The sequence below is a fragment of the Phycodurus eques genome, chromosome 5 (assembly GCF_024500275.1).
Source record: "Phycodurus eques isolate BA_2022a chromosome 5, UOR_Pequ_1.1, whole genome shotgun sequence".
Classification (NCBI taxonomy): Eukaryota; Metazoa; Chordata; class Actinopteri; order Syngnathiformes; family Syngnathidae; genus Phycodurus; species Phycodurus eques.
The window spans coordinates 18,022,811-18,041,920 of NC_084529.1; the positions used below are offsets into that span (position 1 = coordinate 18,022,811).

The following is a 19,110-nucleotide window of genomic DNA, read 5'->3' on the forward strand; positions in this document are numbered from 1 at the left end:
CATCATTGCTGAACAGCCACCCGGCACAGAGACTGACTCAGACTATGACGAGAGGGAGCCCGGAATGTTTGATGGCGAAATTGCCCAGCTGTTCAATTCGGATACAGAAGATGAGGACTTAGATGGATTTGTGACAAAAGATTGATAAAAAAATAATGTGAGTGTATTTTTAAATACGTAGTAGAATAAAGTTCAATCAAACTCACTGTTTTGCTTCCCTTACCTTGTTTTAGCACCCGCCGGATAATACTTAATATATAATGTACCTTATGTATGGCTTAAGTACAGAAATAGACCCCGTAATTTAGACTGCGCTTTACTATCCGGTCCTCCTTATGGTGCGGAAAATACGATATTTGAAAAGCTTATTTCTTTTTCTTTTTTTTAAGCATGAGTCAACAAAGATGGCAGCCACTTTGCTACTGTTACACAAGTAGTGTCTTTGTTTACATTTTTGCATGTTGTAATTCATTATACATATTTTATACTACTGTATTGTCACATGCAGACAATTAGTCAAGGAATATGAAGCAGTTCACTATCTGATAGAGTTGGGTTTAAATAGTTAACGGTTAACTTGAAATAACTTCTGTACACTACAAAATACTGTTTTTGCCCAAAGGGAAAAATTAAAGACACAATTATGAGAGGAAAAATTCACGTATGGCAAATGTAGTGAAAAACTGAGGTAAGGACCCTGCCGTGGGTCACCTGTACCGTTCCCCCTTCTACTTTGTGTATATATTTTGAGAAACCACTTATATAGAGCATGGACAATAAATAAAAAAAATTATAAAAATCCTTGAATACTTTACCAACTTATGGACCAGCTGAGCCATGCAGATTCATAACTCATTTTATTGTTTTGAAATTTACATTTATAAACTGTTGGGTTTACATTTACATACGTGTTGACAAAAGGGGATTCACCCCCTCCAAGAGGAAACAGTTAGTTCACATTAAAAGGTATATCTAAATTTCAAATTTATGAAAATGTATGCTGGTGGAAGGAAATTTCATGGGGGTGGGGGGGGGCTTGTTTGCTATTAGCAGAAACAAAGCAAATCCCACGGGGAGGGGAGCAAAAAAATTTTGCACCATGTGACTGGATTTTAATTTTTCAAAAAGCAAATTAAGAAAAAAAGGGTCATCGTGACTTACTAATTGCCGATGACATTATGAAACGACCCCCGGTTGACAACATTCACTATTGGCGGCGGCGAGTTAGCTAACTAGCCTTATCATGAAGCCCATTCGGTAAATACTTATCGCACAACTGATTGAACGACTGGCGGCGGAGATAAAACACTCCCTTACGACGCGTTAATTACGCGACACTATGCAGTTAACTAAGTTACAAAGATATTAAGTGTGGGTAGCGGCACTGACGAATTTCAACAATCGCTCGGTTGGACTATCATCAAGCTGCCCGCGGTGTTTCACACGTAAATAACATTAATTAGAGTCATACGCTCGTTTTAAGCAAAATGTGAACTGGCACCGTGTCGTCGACAATGAAGGTGAGCGCAGGTCACGCCGAATAAGGGGGAGTACAAGAAGAAGAAGGAGACTCTTCTTTACCTTCGGCAGCCGATGTGAGCGCCATGATGACTTATGAAATCATCACGACTCATCCTCGCGATCCTGGTGGCGACACCAAGCGGACCAATCAGGGGGCAGTTGAGTGGAGGCGGTCTCGCCCACCGGGCTGTCGCCTTCAGAGTAAAAGCTAGGTTGGAAATGACGCCCCGTCAAAATAAAAGCATTCCTCGCTTTCATTTCATGGTATTTACATCTACACGTGTTAAAACAACTTAGGACAGATCACCTTTTGTTTGAAGCCACCCACTTTTTCAAGTGAGCAAAAGTGTTGCAACAGATAACATAACCCTTACCTGCAATAACTGCATCAAGCCTGCGACCCATTGACTTCACCAGACTGTTGCATAATTCGTTTGAAATGCTTTTCCAGGCCTTGACTGCAGCCTCTTTCAGTTCTTGTTTGTTTCTGGGGGTTTCTCCCTTCAGTCTCCTCTTCAGGAGGTAAAATGCAAGCTCTATTGGGTTCAGGTCAGGTGATTGACTTGCTCACTGAGTTCATCTCAGGACGAGGAAATCGCTGAACTTCTGTCTCATATTCATCTTTTGATCTGAAACCCAAATGCATTCAGTATACAACATAAACAAAGGAATTGACCTTGCCGTTCCAATTCTTTTGGAGGGGACTGGAGATGGGTCACTCCAGAATTGCAGGTCATTTTCTGTCCCCACTTCCATGAAATTTCAAATAAACCATGTACAAAATACAGAAAACTGCACTCTTTGTGTCATTTACATCTATACTGAGGCAAAATCTAACTACAGCCGTAGTATGAGTGACTCCAAATTATTATTTAAAGACCAAATCGTTCCTGAGCACCCCCTAAAATGTCTTCCTCTTAATGACGAACTCGCATATCAAATAAAAAATAGTGTAACAGAAAAAATGAGTTTTGAATCAACTTTTTTTGGGGGGGTATGATTTTGTTGATATGTTTTCCTCGTCATTTTAAAACATTTAGTTTTATCACATATGTATTTAAAATAATAGTAATTATGCCCTGGAGGTGTGTTTTTCAACATTTCCATAAACCTGTTACTAAAACCTTTCTAAAAATCAAGAGGATGAAAAAACAGGTCAATTTTTCAAAAGCATTGGTGACTAAATTGTTCGGAAATTCTGGAATGACCCATGAAATAATGATGCTCTCATCTGAATTAACTTGCAAATGTACTTGCTCGGGATGAAGAAATGGGCCTGTTTACATGAAAACAAAGCTATTCTTTTCAGAATCAGAATCATCTTTATTTTACCAATTATGTCCAAAAAAAAGAATACATACAGGGAATTTGTCTACGGTAGTTGGAGCCGCTCTACTACAACAACAGACAAAGAACACTTTTGAGACAAAAAGACATTGAGAAAAACAGTCACTGAGCAAAAAAGGGTTGCTAGTTATCTGGTAATGCCAGTAGTATGCCACTGTACGCCGCTGCTGGCATTTATAGATGAAAATAAAGATACATTATTTTTAGTGATAAAAAAAATTATTTGGGTTAGAGCGTCTGCCTCACAGTTCTGAGGATCGGGGTTCAATCCCCGGCCCCCCCCCCGCCCCGTGTAGAGTTTGTATGTTCTCCCCGTGCCTGCGTGGGTTTTCTCCGGGCACTCCGGTTTCCTCCCACATCCCAAAAACATGCATAGTAGGTTAATTGAAGACTCTAAATTGCCTGTAGGTGTGAATGTGAGAGCGAATAGTTGTTTGTTTGTTTGTTTGTTTGTATGTGCCCTGCGATTGGCTGGCAACCAGTTCAGGGTGTACCCCGCCTCCTGCCCGATGATAGCTGGGATGGGCTCCAGCACGCCCACGACCCTAGTGAGGAGAAGCGGCTCAGGAAATGAATGAATGAATTAATGGATGGATGGATGGATGGATGGATGGATGATTTCCCTGACAACCTCGCATGGCACAGGAATCACGGCATTAATAATGTTTTTTGGCCTGCTTCTGTCAAAATACCCAAATGATCGAGATTTATCACATTTTTACAGCATATCTGTTGCAATGTTTAAAATAATAGTCTTTAAACTCTTTAAACATATTTCTTGATCTGAAACATACAAACGTGACACTGATTTGTGTTATTTTCAAAGACCCTCCTGTTTCTGTATACGCTCGCTTGTGTACTTTAGAATTTAGACAATGCAGTCTTGCGATAAACGTAAGAAAGCTTTGTTGTTGTTTTTTCACTAACAAACTATTCTAAAACAGTTGTATTGATAAACTATAACCTCTTCTTGAATTGGAACGCTCAACAAGGAACGTGACTGACAGTAGTGTAATTTTTACGACAGTTGCGATGGACATGAACGCGTCAGGAGCAAGCAGTCAAAAAAGTTAAACAGTCGAAAGTAACCTCTTCGACAGTCGCCCTTGAAATTAAACCTACTCCTCGATATTGTTATCGTGTTTTGTACACGGGAAAATGTCTCCAAAACGATAAGGACAAGCAGCAGCCGAGACGACCTTTCACCTTCGGTTTAGCTATTCAGTACAGTAGCCGTCATGGACGGAAGACGGGCAACAGCGTGTCGTCGTCGTCGAACAGGAGGCCCAATGAAAGAGTGAGACGAGCGACAAGGGGGGAACCGAGCTACTGGGCCTCTAAACAGGTTCGTTCAAACGAGGTATCCGGGTCGGATTTGAAATGTGTGGCAAATAAAGCAAGAGTTTGTTGTTGTTGTCGTTAGCAGCCAGCTAAGCTAAAACTGGAGGAGGCGGAGGGGACGCTAGTGACATTCATTACACGTGCCTCTCTCTCCTAACGATTCTTCATCGACTGTTTTAGAGGCTAAAGGAATAAATGTGTCATTTCTAATACGTTGCTCGAATGTAAGGTAGGACAACCCCAGTTGCACATTACCAATGAAACATCAGTTGCATGTTAGTAAATTGTTGAGAAGTAACACAAATAATTCGTTACAATGTAAAAAAAAAGAATATACTGGTCACAAATGTGGATTTACAGCAACATAAGAAGGTATTTGCAAATGGTAGCCAAGGGCGTTGTATTTACATAATCACAGAGAGTAGTGGGGGTCTATTTGGGGGTACAGCTTGCAGTTACAATGGCATTTTGTATTTTATTTTAAATTGAACAACATAAGACATTTGTCATAATTGAAGTAATATACAGCTGTACAAAAAAGAGACCCTAACAACACGTGCCACCTTTAAAAATAATAATAAATAACTTAGCTCTCCACGTACCACCATTACGATGAACATTAAATATTTTGAAGACTAAATATAAATGTAGTGGGGGCTATTATCTCAAGGGCCAGGAAATGAAGCATTTAAATGAGGTGTGACATTCATTCAGTGAAAGAGACGATGGACCTGGCATGGAGTACTATTTGAGGAAATACACATCCTACTTCAGAACCTTTGTTTTGCATTCCGCTATAAGGTTAAGCTGTACAGATACCGTGTCAATGGTCATAAAAATATATAGAGGCTCCAATATTAAAACTAAATTCAAGTAAAACTACTCACCCTTTGAAGACGCCTGACAATCAGTCAATATGAAATCATATTTTACTGAGTAGACAAACCCTTTCCTATGTCACAATAAGTTCAGTTTCTGGTCCTGTGGTTTTCATCACACATTTCCTCTTTATCAAGCAAAACACGAGTTAACCCTGGAGATCGGGGGTGTGCAAACATTTGTACTCAAGAGCTGCATTAGTGGTGTTTTATAAAAAAAAAAAAAAAAAAAATTAGATGAGCAGATCTTCACATTTGAGGCTCAGCCTACAATAACTGCACTTCAAACTTGTGGTTTGTCATAGCGTAGGCAAACAAAGTTAATTCAAGAAAATCTCTTGTAGCTACATTTTCCTTAATTTGTTTATTTGTTTTTTAATTTGTTTTAGTTAGTGATATTGTTGGTCAGTACCTGAATTTGCAAACCTATTTTAGATTTTTTTTCTATGACTTTCATGTTCTGATTTTAAAAATAAGTTGTAGTTTTTTCACAGAATACTTAATTACTGGGAGGACTACACTTTTTGCTTTTACTCGAGTCATATTATTCTTATGTAACGGTACTCTTACTTGACTGCAACGTTTGGTTCCTTGCTTCTGGGTCACATAAACCGGATCAATTAAATATTAATATCAAAGTCAGTCCTGTGGTATGTTTTTCAAATTCCTATTTTACAACTAAGCCTAAACGTGAATGATGACAAATCTAAATTTTTTGGGGGGGCTTGTCTTCAGGGGGGGAGGTTATACTAACAAACATTTTCGTTGTTTTGAATTTCAAATGCCAGTTGAAAATGAAATGAACAACAGATATACCGATTTGTTGATTTTTCAGTTGCGATGACTCCTGGAGGGCGGACGACATCAGCCTTGAGGCTTTAGCGACGTGGCACTCCCCCCCCACCCAGGACCACCATGCAGCAGAAAGGTGCCATCCAGATCATCGAATGGGAGGACCTGGACAAGAGGAAGTTCTACTCGCTGGGCGTGCTCATGACGCTGAGCACGCGCGCCACCGTGTACCCGGCCAGCCTTATCCGCACGCGCCTGCAGGTTCAGAAGGGCAAGGCGCTCTACTCGGGCACGGTGGATGCCTTCTGCAAGATCCTGCGGGCGGAGGGCGTGCAGGGCCTGTACCGCGGCTTCATGGTCAACACCTTCACCCTGGTCTCGGGCCAGGCGTACATCACCACCTATGAGCTGGCTCGCCGCTACGTGTCACGGTACTCATCCAGCAACACGCTCAAGTCGGTGGTGGCGGGCGGGGCGGCGTCGCTGGTGGCGCAGACCATCACGGTGCCAATCGACGTGGTGTCGCAGCACCTCATGATGCAGGGCCAGGGCGAGCACAGCGGCCGCTTCAAGGCCAAACCCAAGATGATGCTGGCGGCCACCAAGCGCAGGCTGACCTTCGGGCAGACGCGGGACATTTCAGTGCAGATCTTCGCTGCGGACGGTTTCAGGGGCTTCTACAGGGGCTACGTGGCGTCCCTTCTCACCTACATCCCAAATAGTGCACTTTGGTGGCCCTTTTATCACTTTTACGCAGGTACATTCAACCTCACCGGTGGAGTTCGAAATCGCAAAGCAGCGTTCAGGCCACGTTGAACACAATACAGTATTTACTTAGGTACTGCTTTTTATCCCAAAAAAATACAACGGTATTCTCGTTATAGCGCAACTTTATTTTTGTAACTTCATGCTTAAAATAGTACTACTACTTTGTCGTAATATTACATTTATCTTAACAGAATACAAATGTATTCACAATATTTGGACTGAATATAACACTCTGCTTTTAAAAAAAAAAAAAAAAACTTCTTGTAATACTGACAATTTATCTCTGAAAATTACTTTACTTGTAAAATTACTACTTTCTAAGCCTAAAGAAATTATTGTAAATTGTGCCTTTTTTCCAAATAACTTTATTCTCCTAATATTGCAAAAAGTACTTTTTTGTCTTACTATTACTACTTTTTAAGTGAGGAACAAAATACGTATTCTCGTCATACTACTACCTTTTATCTTGCTAAAATATGACTTTACTTTTCATACATATTACTGCTCTTTATTCCAAGCCTTTTAAATAAAATAAAAATACTAAATTCACATATTACAACTTTTGGATCTTAAAAAAATCTGACTTTTTTCTCTCGAGTCTTTTTATTTCAACTTTATTCTAAAAAATATTAATTTTTAACTAGAACAATTTTGACTTGTAATATTGCTTTATTTTTTTTTTTGATATTTTCCATTTGCTATCTCTGAATATTGAGATAAAAAGTGCAACTTAAAAATTAAGCCCTACTTAAAAACTAATAAAGCCCTAATTTTTAAAAAGTTGTAATATTACAAGAACAGATTAATTTAATAAATGTTTTTAATCTGGAAAAAATAAAGATGGGACAAGTTCAAGCATTATTCTTTATGTATTTATTTTCAGTGCGGATCTAACACTCCTCTGTACCTAATAGAAACTTTTATTGACTTTGTTTGCGTGTGTGTATTCTTGGGTTTATAGAGCAACTATCTCTGATGGCGCCTCGCGAGTGTCCCCACCTCATTCTGCAGGCGCTGGCTGGGCCCATGGCCGCCGCCACCGCCTCCACCATCACCAACCCCATGGACGTGGTCCGGGCGAGGGTGCAGGTATGCTCGCCCCTGCCCGCACCCAAGTACTGTATATAAGTACAGTCCATATGAACCTAAAGCAATAAATAGGAAGCATCGTGAACAAAATCATGGAAAAGCACACAACATTGCGGCGCGATCATATCCAATTAATATAAGATCTTTAATAGTATTCAAGGAATTCGTTTACAGGGAGGCATTTATCTCACGTGTCACTTCCAGCAACTTATTGGGGTACGGTGTCTATTTGCGGGGCAGTCATTACTGTATTTGAGGAAACACTTTTCCCAGGTTAGACTGTGCTCATCATCACAAAGCCTTTATTTAACGATACAAGTAATGCTTTAAATTTTACCCCGGAAAAATACATTATTGTTGCAATCGACCAATTTGTCAACTTAAAGTATTTCTAAACTCTAATATTACTGCCCTGCATCTCAAAAATACAGCTATTCTCTCAGAATTATTTTGTTTCCATAAAAAAGTATTTTTGTAGTTTGCATTAAAATAATGTAATTCTTGCAATAATACTTTTAAATAGAAATATGACTTGTAGTCAATGCATTTTAGTAACATTTTCAAGTGTCTTATAGGTGTAAAAAGATATGAACCACTTTTAAGTAGTAAGTACAAAAAAATATATATAATAATTACTACCTCCACTTTTAACATCAAAGAGATACTTTTCCCATGCGCGTTGCCTATTTGCTACTTATGTCAGCTGTGGTGTGCCGATTTGATACCATATGGGTCACGTAAATGACATTAGTTGGAAAATAATGACCAAAAAAAAATAACCGCACACGGCAACGTTGTACTCCAAAGTCTCCACTTTGCTGCATCGCCCCATTTTCCTACCGCCCGCAGTGTCCTCTCGGATAAAAACATTTGTCCTTACCTGCAAGTAAGTTGTCTGTTATTGTCTTTGGGCAGGTTGAGGGCCGCTCGTCGGTGGTAGAGACTTTCAAGCAGCTTCTGGCAGAGGAGGGCATCGGCGCTATGACCAAGGGGCTGTCAGCCCGGATCATCTCCTCCACGCCCACGTCGGTGCTCATTGTGGTGGGCTACGAGACCCTCAAGAGGCTTAGCTTACGGGACGACCTGGTCCAGTCCAGACACTGGTAGAGGAAGCAAAGCCCAACGCCGCATTTTACCTCATGGCAAGAGCTCACTTTGGTCTCTGCAACAAAACTGCTGCCAAAAAATGTCAAAACTATGGCATCGTAAAAAACAAAAATAATAAATTATAAAAAAAAAAAAAAAAAAAAAAAAGGCTTTCTGTACTAAAAGCTACTGTGCTTTATAAATAGAAATAAGGTTTTCTTCTATGGCGGGACCTCTAAAGTGGAACTGTATCCGTTCTGTGATGCTTGCCTGACTGTCACGTCAATTATTTCGCCACTGGAAATAATGTCAAGTGAATTAACTCACTGTTCTGGCGATGTTTTAAGTACAGTAATTCCTCTATTGCAGGAAAAAGGGACAAAGCCTCCAGACGACTAGTAAAAAAAAGTAATTTAGTTTCTCCCTGACATACAAAGCTTGTCTCTCAATCGAAAAGTATCCATTCAACATAACTACTTAGACCAAGTACTGTTGTACTTTATTTAGACAGGGCTTTGGCACCATCTTCACAAAATGGCAAATTAGTGAGTTTGTGAATATGCATGGGATTTTTGGAACCCTTTGTCCTCAACAGTCATACAAGTGTAAAAAGTTACCCACTGTTTAATACAACTGAAACAAAGTAACATACCATTTGAAGACTGTGTGTGTGAAACGGGGAGGCGTTTGCAGTCTAACACTGTCACCAAATGGCATTTTATAGGTAATGCTAAGTGTAACAAAACCACTTATTAGAAGACGCCTGAGACACACTTAAGGGAGAGGGAGCCAGACACTTTGGTCATTTCAAGCGTTCAGCTACATGTTTTTTTTACTTTGGCACCTGTTAGGTCAAAGTTTTATTTTCTAATTATTTTTAGTTAATTGTTCTGCTCATATTGTCATTTTACAGATGCTTTCCTATGTCGCAGTAAGTTCCAGTTCTTGTTTGTCTGACGTTATACCCTCCCCCTGGTACCCATCTATGGTGGCATCACAAAATCCCGTTTGACTTTGGAGATTCTGCTGTATGGTACTAGAGTGATTTTATGTGGAGAAATGTACGGTAAATTCACTGCCCCGCAAATAGACGCCATGCTCCAAACAACCCTTCACATCTTTGTACAATTTAGTCTTCAGTGAAACTGCAGTACCAGAAGAAACTCCTCGCAAGCATGGGGGAGAAAATGCAAACTCCACTCAGCAGGGTCTGAGCTGAGATTTGAACCCAGAACCGTGAGGCAGACAGGTTACCCACTAGTACACGTCTACCTGTTCCGTTATATTTTTGAAACTACCTTCATGTGTCATACATAATTTGACAGCACATTGCTCCTTTAAAAGACTTAAATACAGATGCACACCAGCACACATGAACAGCCTCATCCAGGGCTGCTCAACAGACTCGAATTGTGGTTCTGGAATAAAACCTAACTTAATGAACTCTTAAAACTGTTACTGTGTCTGTTTTCTTGAATATTTGAATGAAACCTTGGAAACCTGTGAATCACTGGCATTAATAAAGAGAAAATCACAACACTGAACGATTAATCACAAAAATTGGTCTATATTGAGATGGGCCTCATTAACAAACTAAAAGTAAAACTACCCCTGAAAGACACCTGATGGACACATCTAAGTGTTGGGTAGGGTATAGGTATTAGCATATTAATAAAATTGTGTATGTAATTTAATGGTATTGCTCATACCGGACACTTAGATTTCAGTAATATTTTCCTCAGGTGTCATCACCAAAAAAATTTTTGATAGTTTTTTCATTCTATCAACTTTTGAAATACAACTATTTTATATGCAGTGGTGCCTTTCAGGGGACCCCAGGATGTTATATAGTATTAAATGGGACTTTATTTTTGTGTGTGGAACCAATGCTCAATTGAGGGTATAGTAAAGTCAAATGAATTCAGTCTGATATGTTAAAACCTTTGTTACTTGCTACCTGCCACTAGGGAGAAGGCAAAGACTGACTTCATCTTAACCATCTTAAGAAGAGCTTACCTGGCAGGTGAAATCCAGAAATCCCTGCAAATAATACTAACACGCTGCCACCAGGATACATTAGATTTGACACATTGATGGCATTTTAATGTGAAAGTGTAGAGGAAACACATTTTCCAACTTACATGTAAGGTGAGGTACATAAATGACAGCAGCCAATACCAAATTATTATGTAGACTTGCCATGAGTAATACACTTGAGTTGTCATTGTCTCCCATTACCCTAAGATGGGACCAATTCGTAAAGAAAGATGTGCAGGGATGTACCCACTAATTACAACAACTACATTCTATGTAATGTGAGTTGTATTTTTAATCATTTGTTTTGTTTCTTTGCCAGTTTGTCAAAATATTGCTTGACATGTAACCGGTCAGTGGCTCTAAAAATGTTATGGAGTGTGACACTCGTGGACTGTGCTGCCTGAAAATTTTTACCAATTTACCTAATTTAGGTGATGAGGAACTCTGAAAATCAACATCAGACAGAATTAAGGAAAAAAGAATTTATTGTACCATCACGAGACAGTACAAAATCATTCATACAAAATGACTCCCTCCCGCCCTCAGTTCTAGATGTGTCGCCTCACATGGGGCAGTCGTAAATATGGATGGCACGGTCATCACTGACCGAGATGATCTTGGAGCCGTTGCTGTTGTACTTGACGCTCCATACCTGAGGAAGGTGCAAGTACGCAACTGAATCACTACTCACTATTTAATACGAAACATGTTTGAGAAGGGGGGAAAAAAATAATAGTAAACAATAAATAATAGTGACTTTTCAGGGCTCACCTGGTCTTGGTGGTCAAAGAAGGTGTTGATGCACGCTCCGGAGCCAGACGCTCTGGAGCTGGCGTCCCAAACTTTGACACTCTTGTCTGAGGAGCTGAAGGGTGGCACAGGAAGAGTCGCGGGGTGGGACATGGTCAGGTAAGGGTCACTTGGCTGTGTCGCGTCACAATCTTACAGATTGAATTTGTTCGTGTCCTAACATGACAGCATCAAGTAATAAAGAGTTTTTCCAAAGGGTGGTACGTGGAACCATCACTCAAATTAAAGTTCAAACTGCATTAAATAGAGAGGCTTGAACTTTTTTAATCCAGTAGAGCACATTTGTTAACCACAGTTCAATTGTCTTTAACTTTTAGGTCCAATACATTTGTATTTCGTCTTTTACAGTTTGTTTTCCAACATTTAGGTTAAAATTTTACTTTTATGTGCAATCAATTTTAATTGAATAATTATTTCACTAGCTTTCCCTATGTTCCAGCACAGTGTTAACTGTGAAACTGTGCATAGAAATAATGGCTGACAACAATATTGAGGAGAGTAAAGTATTTTTTTTAAATACAAGTTAAAAAAAATTAAAAGAAAAAAATAGCATAAATAGTCATACTTTTGAGGGTAGAGATTTAATGAGAATTTGAAAAAGTCATGTTATAAAAGCATAGAGGAAGTATATGAAGGTCTAATACATCTACAAATGATCATGAATATATACGTCTCAAACGTAATGATAAATACAATAGTGTATGAATTCATTTCAAAGTTGATGTATTGAACAGATTTAGTCATGACTCATGACTTGTTGAAATAGTTTACTGAAGAAAATTAATTATTTCACGATTGTACATGTTCTAAAATTACAACACTATTCTTGTAAATTTTCATTTTTATTATTGTAATTGTCTATTATATATTTATTTTTTATTTATATCATAATCTGGTGTATCTGTAACTTCCTCTATATTTTATCTATCACCCTGCATTTTTCCCCTGATAAAAACTACATGTAATGGAATTATTTTTTAGTTTTTTTCCAAAGTAACACCTCTCTACAAAAATAACTATGTTCAGATGCTCCTTCTCTTTTTCAATGTGTTAAAGCCTTGGCAAAGGTTCTCCTTACCCCACTTGAAATGAAACATTACCTAGAGACAAAGTGTGTGTTGTCCGGGGAGAAGGCCACATTAAGCACCCAAGATCCGTGTCCACTCAGCGTGCCCGCCAGGTTGGCGTGTTGCCTGCAAAAACAAAGAAATTCAGATAGGGTGTTTTTTTTTTTTTTTTTTTCTTCTTCTTTAAACACACTTTCCAAAGAAGCTGACAATTCTGTGTAAGAAAAAAAAAAATGACTTGCACGTCGTAAATCTTGATGTAGCCGTCGTCGGACGCCGTGACAAGCAGTTGGGAGTCGGGAGAGAAGGTGAGTGAGCGGATGGGCATGGCGTGCCCTGGAGGAAGAGGAAAGAAGAGTTTTTTTGGCATTTTAACATCTATTTCAGTTATTCTCAAAGTGTGGTACGTCCTCACTTTTAATTACATGGTGAATTTTGAGACAATATTTACCTAGCAAAAGCAAAATTCGCAAAGTGCAACACAAACTGGTGGCAATGCCCACACTGATAGAGACAGAACACCCTTAATAATAATGCAACCTTGAACTTTGAGTGAACCCACCTTCCAGCGTGTGGAGGAGCTTTCCGGTGGCGATGTCAAAGATGTTGATGATGCCGTCAATAGCCCCGCTGGCCAAATATTTACCATCGGGACTCTGAGGAGTAAAAAATAAATAAAATAAATATGAGTATGAGTCTAAACAATATAGTATAATGTTGTATAATGTTCTCGGGGGCTTCTTACGTAAGCGATACTGAGGATGAATTTCCCCCGAGTGTCCAGAGAGTATTCCTTCTTGCCGCTTTCTACGCCGAAGATGTTGACCTTGCCCAGGTGGTTTCCTGTGGCGATGTACTTCGAGTCGGGTGAGAAGGCCACCGTCCAGGCATCCACTGGAGCGTAAGCAGATCACATCAGGATGGTAATTTTTAAGTAATAGTACTCTCAATCAATCATTTACACACGCTCGTGAGTGATGCTCCTCTGGGAAGTGTTTAAGGTCCATTCATTTTGTGTAGTGTACAAAGTCTACAAGTCTTCCCAGAATCTAATTTATTATTGTTAGAACTAAGAGTATTAACAACTCTTCACTGTTCACTTCCTGTAGGGAACTCGGCTCAATACGTTTGTCCATCCATCCATTCTCTGAACCACTTATCTTCACCAGGGTCATGGGTGTGCTGTAGTCTATCCCGGCTGACTTTGGGCGAGAGGCGGGGTGCACTCTGAAGTGGTTGCCAGCCAATCGCAGGGCACATATAGACAAACAACCATTGGCACTCACATTCACGTGGACAATTTAGTTTTCAATTAACCTACCATGCATGTTTTTGGAATGTGGGAGGAAACCAGAGTACCCAGAGAAAACCCAGGCACGGGGAGGCATGGGGAGAACATGCAAACTCCACACAGGAAGGCTGGACTTCAACCCAGGACCTAGGAACTGTGAGGCAGATGTACTAACCAGTTGTCCACCATGCCGACTACTTTTATTCATATAGTTTAGATTTTACACTCAGGATTTTGCACAGCAGTGCTTCTACACCCTTCCCAAGTCACAATGAGTCACAATTCCGAGTTACGTTCCTCAAAGACGTGTTTTAGGTCCATGCCTTTTTCTATAGACGTTGAACCCATCCTGATCACCTCAAGCGTCTTTCAGTGACCTCACAAATAGACAAAAACTGATTGATAAAAAAATTATTATACTTTACTTTATAATTGATAATATGGTAGTGGCTAATACAACGATTATACTATCCTCTACCACACCATAAACTATATGGACAAAACTATTTCCCCTTTGCACCTTCCACTCTTATGGGACCACTTTCGACAAGATGTTTGTGGCAGTTCTTGCTTGTGAATTTTAACTTTTTTTTTTTATACAAAGAATAATAGGGGTTCAACCTCTACAGAAAATGAATTCACCTTAAACACTTCCCTGAGGAATGCCACTCAAAATTGTGACTGATACGATGAGCACTGCTGAGTCCACATTAAACGATAATGTATATTAAGCGCAGGATTTAGCACAGCGATGACATCAATCCCAAGTAACAGTCACAATTTTGAGTGGAGTTCCTTAGGGAAATGTTTTACATCCATTAATTTTAGATACAATTTGAACCTCTCTTCCCCTTTGTAGCGAGAAAAAGTAAAATTTCACACGCATCTTTCAGTGACCTCACAAATGGACAAAAATTACTCATAGACACACTCCAATGGAAAGTCTTCCCAGAAGAGTGGAGGCTGAAAATAAAAATGTTCTTCACTGTTCACGTCCTGTAGTTGGAATATGTCCAACTACTACTCTCTATAGATCTATTGATAGCTTCTCAAAATAACCTGAAAAATTGTCGCATCAGAGCCGCAAAACACCCAGTATTGATTCGCCTTTACCTTTAACATAGAACCCATAGAACTGTGAATGCTTTCACACAGTAGTGTGACGGCCCATAGTCACATATGTTATTAGTACATACATATCTACAGCACTGGGAAAAAATAAGCAGGTGCATACATTTATACAGTATAAAGAACTGAGTAAAAAGGCCAGAAAATGCTGGCCTTTACCGGTAGTGTGAAAGGGGCTTATTGTTCAGTAACTATGCAGCAAGGCCTGTCTCACCTGGTCCGGCGTCCATGGACTTGATCTGTTTCCCGGACTCCAGGTCCCAGAGGCGGATATGCGCGTCAAGTGAGCTGGAGGCGGCAATGGCTCCGTTGTGGCTGATGTCCACAGACACGACGCCCAGCTGGTGGCCCTCCAACGTCCACTGCAGCTCAAGCTTCTCGTCAGACCTGCGCCAGCAACGTGACCGTAAACTCATGCTGGCTTTTTATTTTCATACACATCATTGACTCGGCATTATGAGATGATTGTCTTTATCTGGCCAGCACTGTGGTCTCGTGCAGTGGTACACAACCACCGAGCTAATGGTCCACGGGCCATGTGGTACCGGAATACACATATTTTTACAGTGCGGGAGATGGTGCAATCCCTGTTAAGTATCGACATATGAGTGCACCCTTACTCCATGTATTACGGTACTCAATGTCCTGTTGACATTCTGTACATGATGATGATTTGATGTGAAATGCACAATAAATACGACGGTTGGAGGCTAAGAAGAGAATCAAGCAGTTTTACTTATTCTCCATTATGCAACGACGCGTCGGGAAGAAGTCAATACCACTTAAACTTAACACCCCCACCCAACTACGTCGGGGACACTCCGTCGTCCAACCTCATTGTAGTTAACAGGAAGCTCCACTCTGTTTTCTTATGGATTATTCTTGTTGAAGCATTGTCTGTAAGTGATTTTCAAGACACTACTACATGTGTAATGTACTTAAAACATGATGTATGAGTAAGCTGAATGGTAGTTACCTTTTGTTGACCTAAAATGTAATCTCTAGCACGCTAATCACGATTGCTAACCATTTAGCATTGGCAAATTCTGATGATGTCTCCACACACACAGTACGTACATGTGAGCTTAAAGGATGGAAGTCCTTTTCTCAAATGAGAAATTAGAATAAAATACAAGTTAGTCATTTAAAAAATATACATATATTGGGTTGGGGGGGGGGGTTATTCGATGGAATAATCGATAGGATAATCAATTCCAAAAAGATTCGATGGTGACAGCCCTGAAGCACTCCTAAGATGGCAACAGGAAAAAGCAGTCAACAGCACTAATCACATCTGAGTAGCCAAGGTTACCAATCAATACCTTATCGCATGCATGCAAGCACACACACTTACCATTTCCAAACTTTGACCATATCGTCCAGGGAGCCAGTGACGATCGTTTCTGAACCGTCTGCCTCACTTTTACCCCACGCTGCCGTCCAGATTGCATCATCGTGTGCTGAGGGAATATAATGCTTATAAGGTCTTTTCAAATTACTTTGGTTGTTGCTGTTTACAATTTTCTGATGCCAAAAAGTACATAAGGTATCTTGATTTTATCATTATTCATTTGTATTCAAAATAAAACATCCTAACATGTTTTTGGGAGCATGTGTCTGTGATTCCTTTAATTTTTACATGAACAGTGGGTACGGAAAGTATTCAGACCCCCTTAAAATTTTCAGTTATATTGCAGCCATTTGTTAATAATTTAAGTTCATGTTTCCTAATTAATGTACACACAGCACCCCATATTGACAGAAAAAAAACCCGGAATTGTTGAAATTTCTGCAGATTTATTAAAAAAGAAAAACTGAAATATCACACAGCCATAAGTATTCAGACCCTTTGTTCAGTATTTAGTAGAAGCACCCTTTTGAGCTAATACAGCCATGAGTCTTTCTGGGAATGATGCAACAATATTTTCACACCTGGATTTGGGGATCCTCTGCCATTCCTCCTTGCAGATCCTCTCCAGTTCTGTCAGGTTGGATAGTGAATGTTGGTGGTCATTTTCAGGTCTCTCCAGAGCTGCTCAATTGGGTTTAATCAGGGCTCTGGCTTGGCCATTCAAGAACAGTCACGGAGTTGTTCTGAAGCCACTCCTTCGGTAGTTTAGCTTTGTGCTTTGGGTAATTGTCTTGTTAGAAGGAAAACCTTCAGCCCAGTCAGAGGTCCTGAGCACTCTGGAGGAGGTTTTCGTCCAGGATATCCCTGTACTTGGCCGCATTCATCTTTCCTTCGATTGCAACCAGTCGTCCTGTCCCTGCAGCTGAAAAACACCCCCACAGCATGATGCTGCCACCGCCATGCTTCACTGTTGGGACTGTATTGGACAGGTGATGAACAGTGCCTGGTTTTCTCCACACATACCGCTTAGACTTACGGCCAAAAAGTTCTATCTTGGTCTCATCAGACCAGAGAATCTGATTTCTCACCATCTTGGAGTCCTTCAGGTGTTTTTGAGCAAACTCCATGCGGGGTTTTATGTATTTTGACTCGACTGGTGCAGGGCTGCAGTGATGGTTGACTTTCTAGAAGTTTCTCCCATCTCCCGACTGCATCTCTGGAGCTCAGCCACAGTGATCTTTGGGTTCTTCTTTACCTCTCTCACCAAGACTCTTCTCCCCCGATTGCTCAGTTTGGCCGGGCGGCCAGTTTTAGGAAGCATCTTCCATTTAAGGGTTATGGAGGCCACTGTGCTCTTAGAAACCTTAAGTGCAGCTGAAATTTTTTGTAACCTTGGCCAGATCTGTGCCTTCCCACAATTCTGTCTCTGAGCTCTTCAGGGAGTTCCTTTGACCTCATGATTCTCCTTTGCTCTGACATGTACTGTGAACTGTAAGGTCTTATATAGACAGGTGTGTGGCTTTCCTAATCAAGTCCAATTAGTATAATCACAGCTGGACTCCAATGAAGGTGTAGAACCATCTCAAGGATGATAAGAAGAAATGGACAGCACCAGAGTTAAATATATGAGTGTCACAACAAAGGGTCTGAATACTTATGGCTGTGTGATAGTTCAATTTTTCTTTTTTAATAAATCTGCAAAACTTTCAACAATTCTGTTTTTTTCTGTCAATATGGGGTGCTGTGTGTACATTAATGAGGTAAAAAATAACTTAAACGATTTTAGAAAATGTCTGCAATATAACAAACAGTTTAAGATTTAAGGGGGTCTGAATACTTTCCGTACCCACTGTAAGTAGTATCTCTAATTATGTGACAGCGCCAATAAAAACTGAGCATCATTCTCTATCTTTGTGAAGGTAGTTTTTTTCTTTTTGTTTTTCCAGCTCGTGTTCGTCGAATTGGATTGCGTGTGTGCGTGTGTACCCAATACTGCTTCTAATAATTGTTGATTGAATTATAAAACCATAACACACACACACACACAAAAAAAAACATTAACATTAAACAGCTAGCAAAGTCCAAGTAGCCTAGTTGTTACTCACCGTGCTCTTGTTTAAAAAGGATGCTGTACTGAAATGAAAATATGCATCTTGTTATTATTGGGAATTTGGAAAACTGAAGTATTGAGAGCAATTGTTACCTACTTGGGTGCTCATTTCACTCTCGGTGGTAGAGCCAGCTTAACCACAACAACCTAAATAACAAACACACTGAAAAGGTATCGATGCGATTTATGTCTTAAGGTCGAACTATATCGAAAAATGTAAATAAACGTCAGTTGTAGTTTATCGCTAGCTTGATGTGCTAGCTAAAATTCAGCCAGTTGCTTCAGGACGTCGCCGTCACAAGCGAGAAAAACTGTGCCTAGTATTCGACTTATAAAAGTGAAGTGTAATGGGGCGTCCACATACCTTAATAATGCTCACAAAAAGATAATAAAAGAGTTCGTACAGTTGAATTACATGCGAGGCGCCATGACAACGTTAACCTCAGGCAACTTTTGCTTCCGCATCTTTTTCTTCTTCTTCTTCCATGTTTGTT

At 40.0% G+C, this 19,110-nt stretch overlaps 3 protein-coding genes across 6 annotated transcripts in view; 1 reads left to right on the plus strand and 2 right to left on the minus strand.

Annotated features, from left to right (window-relative positions):
• ireb2 (iron-responsive element binding protein 2) overlaps positions 1-1,685 on the minus strand; it is a 21,132-nt gene extending 19,447 nt beyond the window's left edge. The window contains exon 1 of one of the 2 annotated variants that reach the window (XM_061677892.1): positions 1,582-1,685. In XM_061677892.1, the coding sequence (XP_061533876.1) occupies positions 1,582-1,606 (25 nt within the window). In that variant the 5' untranslated portion in view covers positions 1,607-1,685. The remainder of the gene's footprint in view (positions 1-1,581) is intronic. The other variant, XM_061677891.1, reaches the window with a different exon arrangement.
• Positions 1,686-3,907: 2,222 nt separating this feature from the next.
• On the plus strand, positions 3,908-8,909 carry slc25a44a (solute carrier family 25 member 44a). Its single transcript, XM_061677893.1, has 4 exons — positions 3,908-4,213; positions 5,923-6,636; positions 7,609-7,736; positions 8,652-8,909. Exons 2-4 carry the CDS (start codon positions 6,003-6,005, stop codon positions 8,841-8,843), a joined length of 954 nt encoding a protein of 317 aa, XP_061533877.1. The 5' UTR covers positions 3,908-4,213; positions 5,923-6,002; the 3' UTR covers positions 8,844-8,909.
• Positions 8,910-11,326: 2,417 nt separating this feature from the next.
• skic8 (SKI8 subunit of superkiller complex) lies at positions 11,327-19,097 on the minus strand. Of its 3 annotated transcripts, none has more exons than XM_061677895.1 (11): positions 18,981-19,097; positions 18,714-18,763; positions 18,612-18,639; positions 16,510-16,615; positions 15,370-15,542; positions 13,482-13,630; positions 13,299-13,392; positions 12,979-13,072; positions 12,770-12,862; positions 11,631-11,724; positions 11,327-11,511 (listed from the first exon to the last, which is right to left on the minus strand). In XM_061677895.1, the coding sequence occupies exons 2-11, from the start codon at positions 18,723-18,725 to the stop codon at positions 11,422-11,424; spliced, it is 933 nt and encodes a 310-aa protein (XP_061533879.1). In that variant the 5' UTR covers positions 18,726-18,763; positions 18,981-19,097; the 3' UTR covers positions 11,327-11,421. The 3 variants fall into 3 exon arrangements, with proteins under 3 accessions (XP_061533879.1, XP_061533880.1, XP_061533878.1); XM_061677896.1 differs by having other exon boundaries at positions 18,612-18,634; positions 18,714-18,779; XM_061677894.1 differs by having other exon boundaries at positions 18,714-18,779.
• Positions 19,098-19,110: the final 13 nt, after the last annotated feature.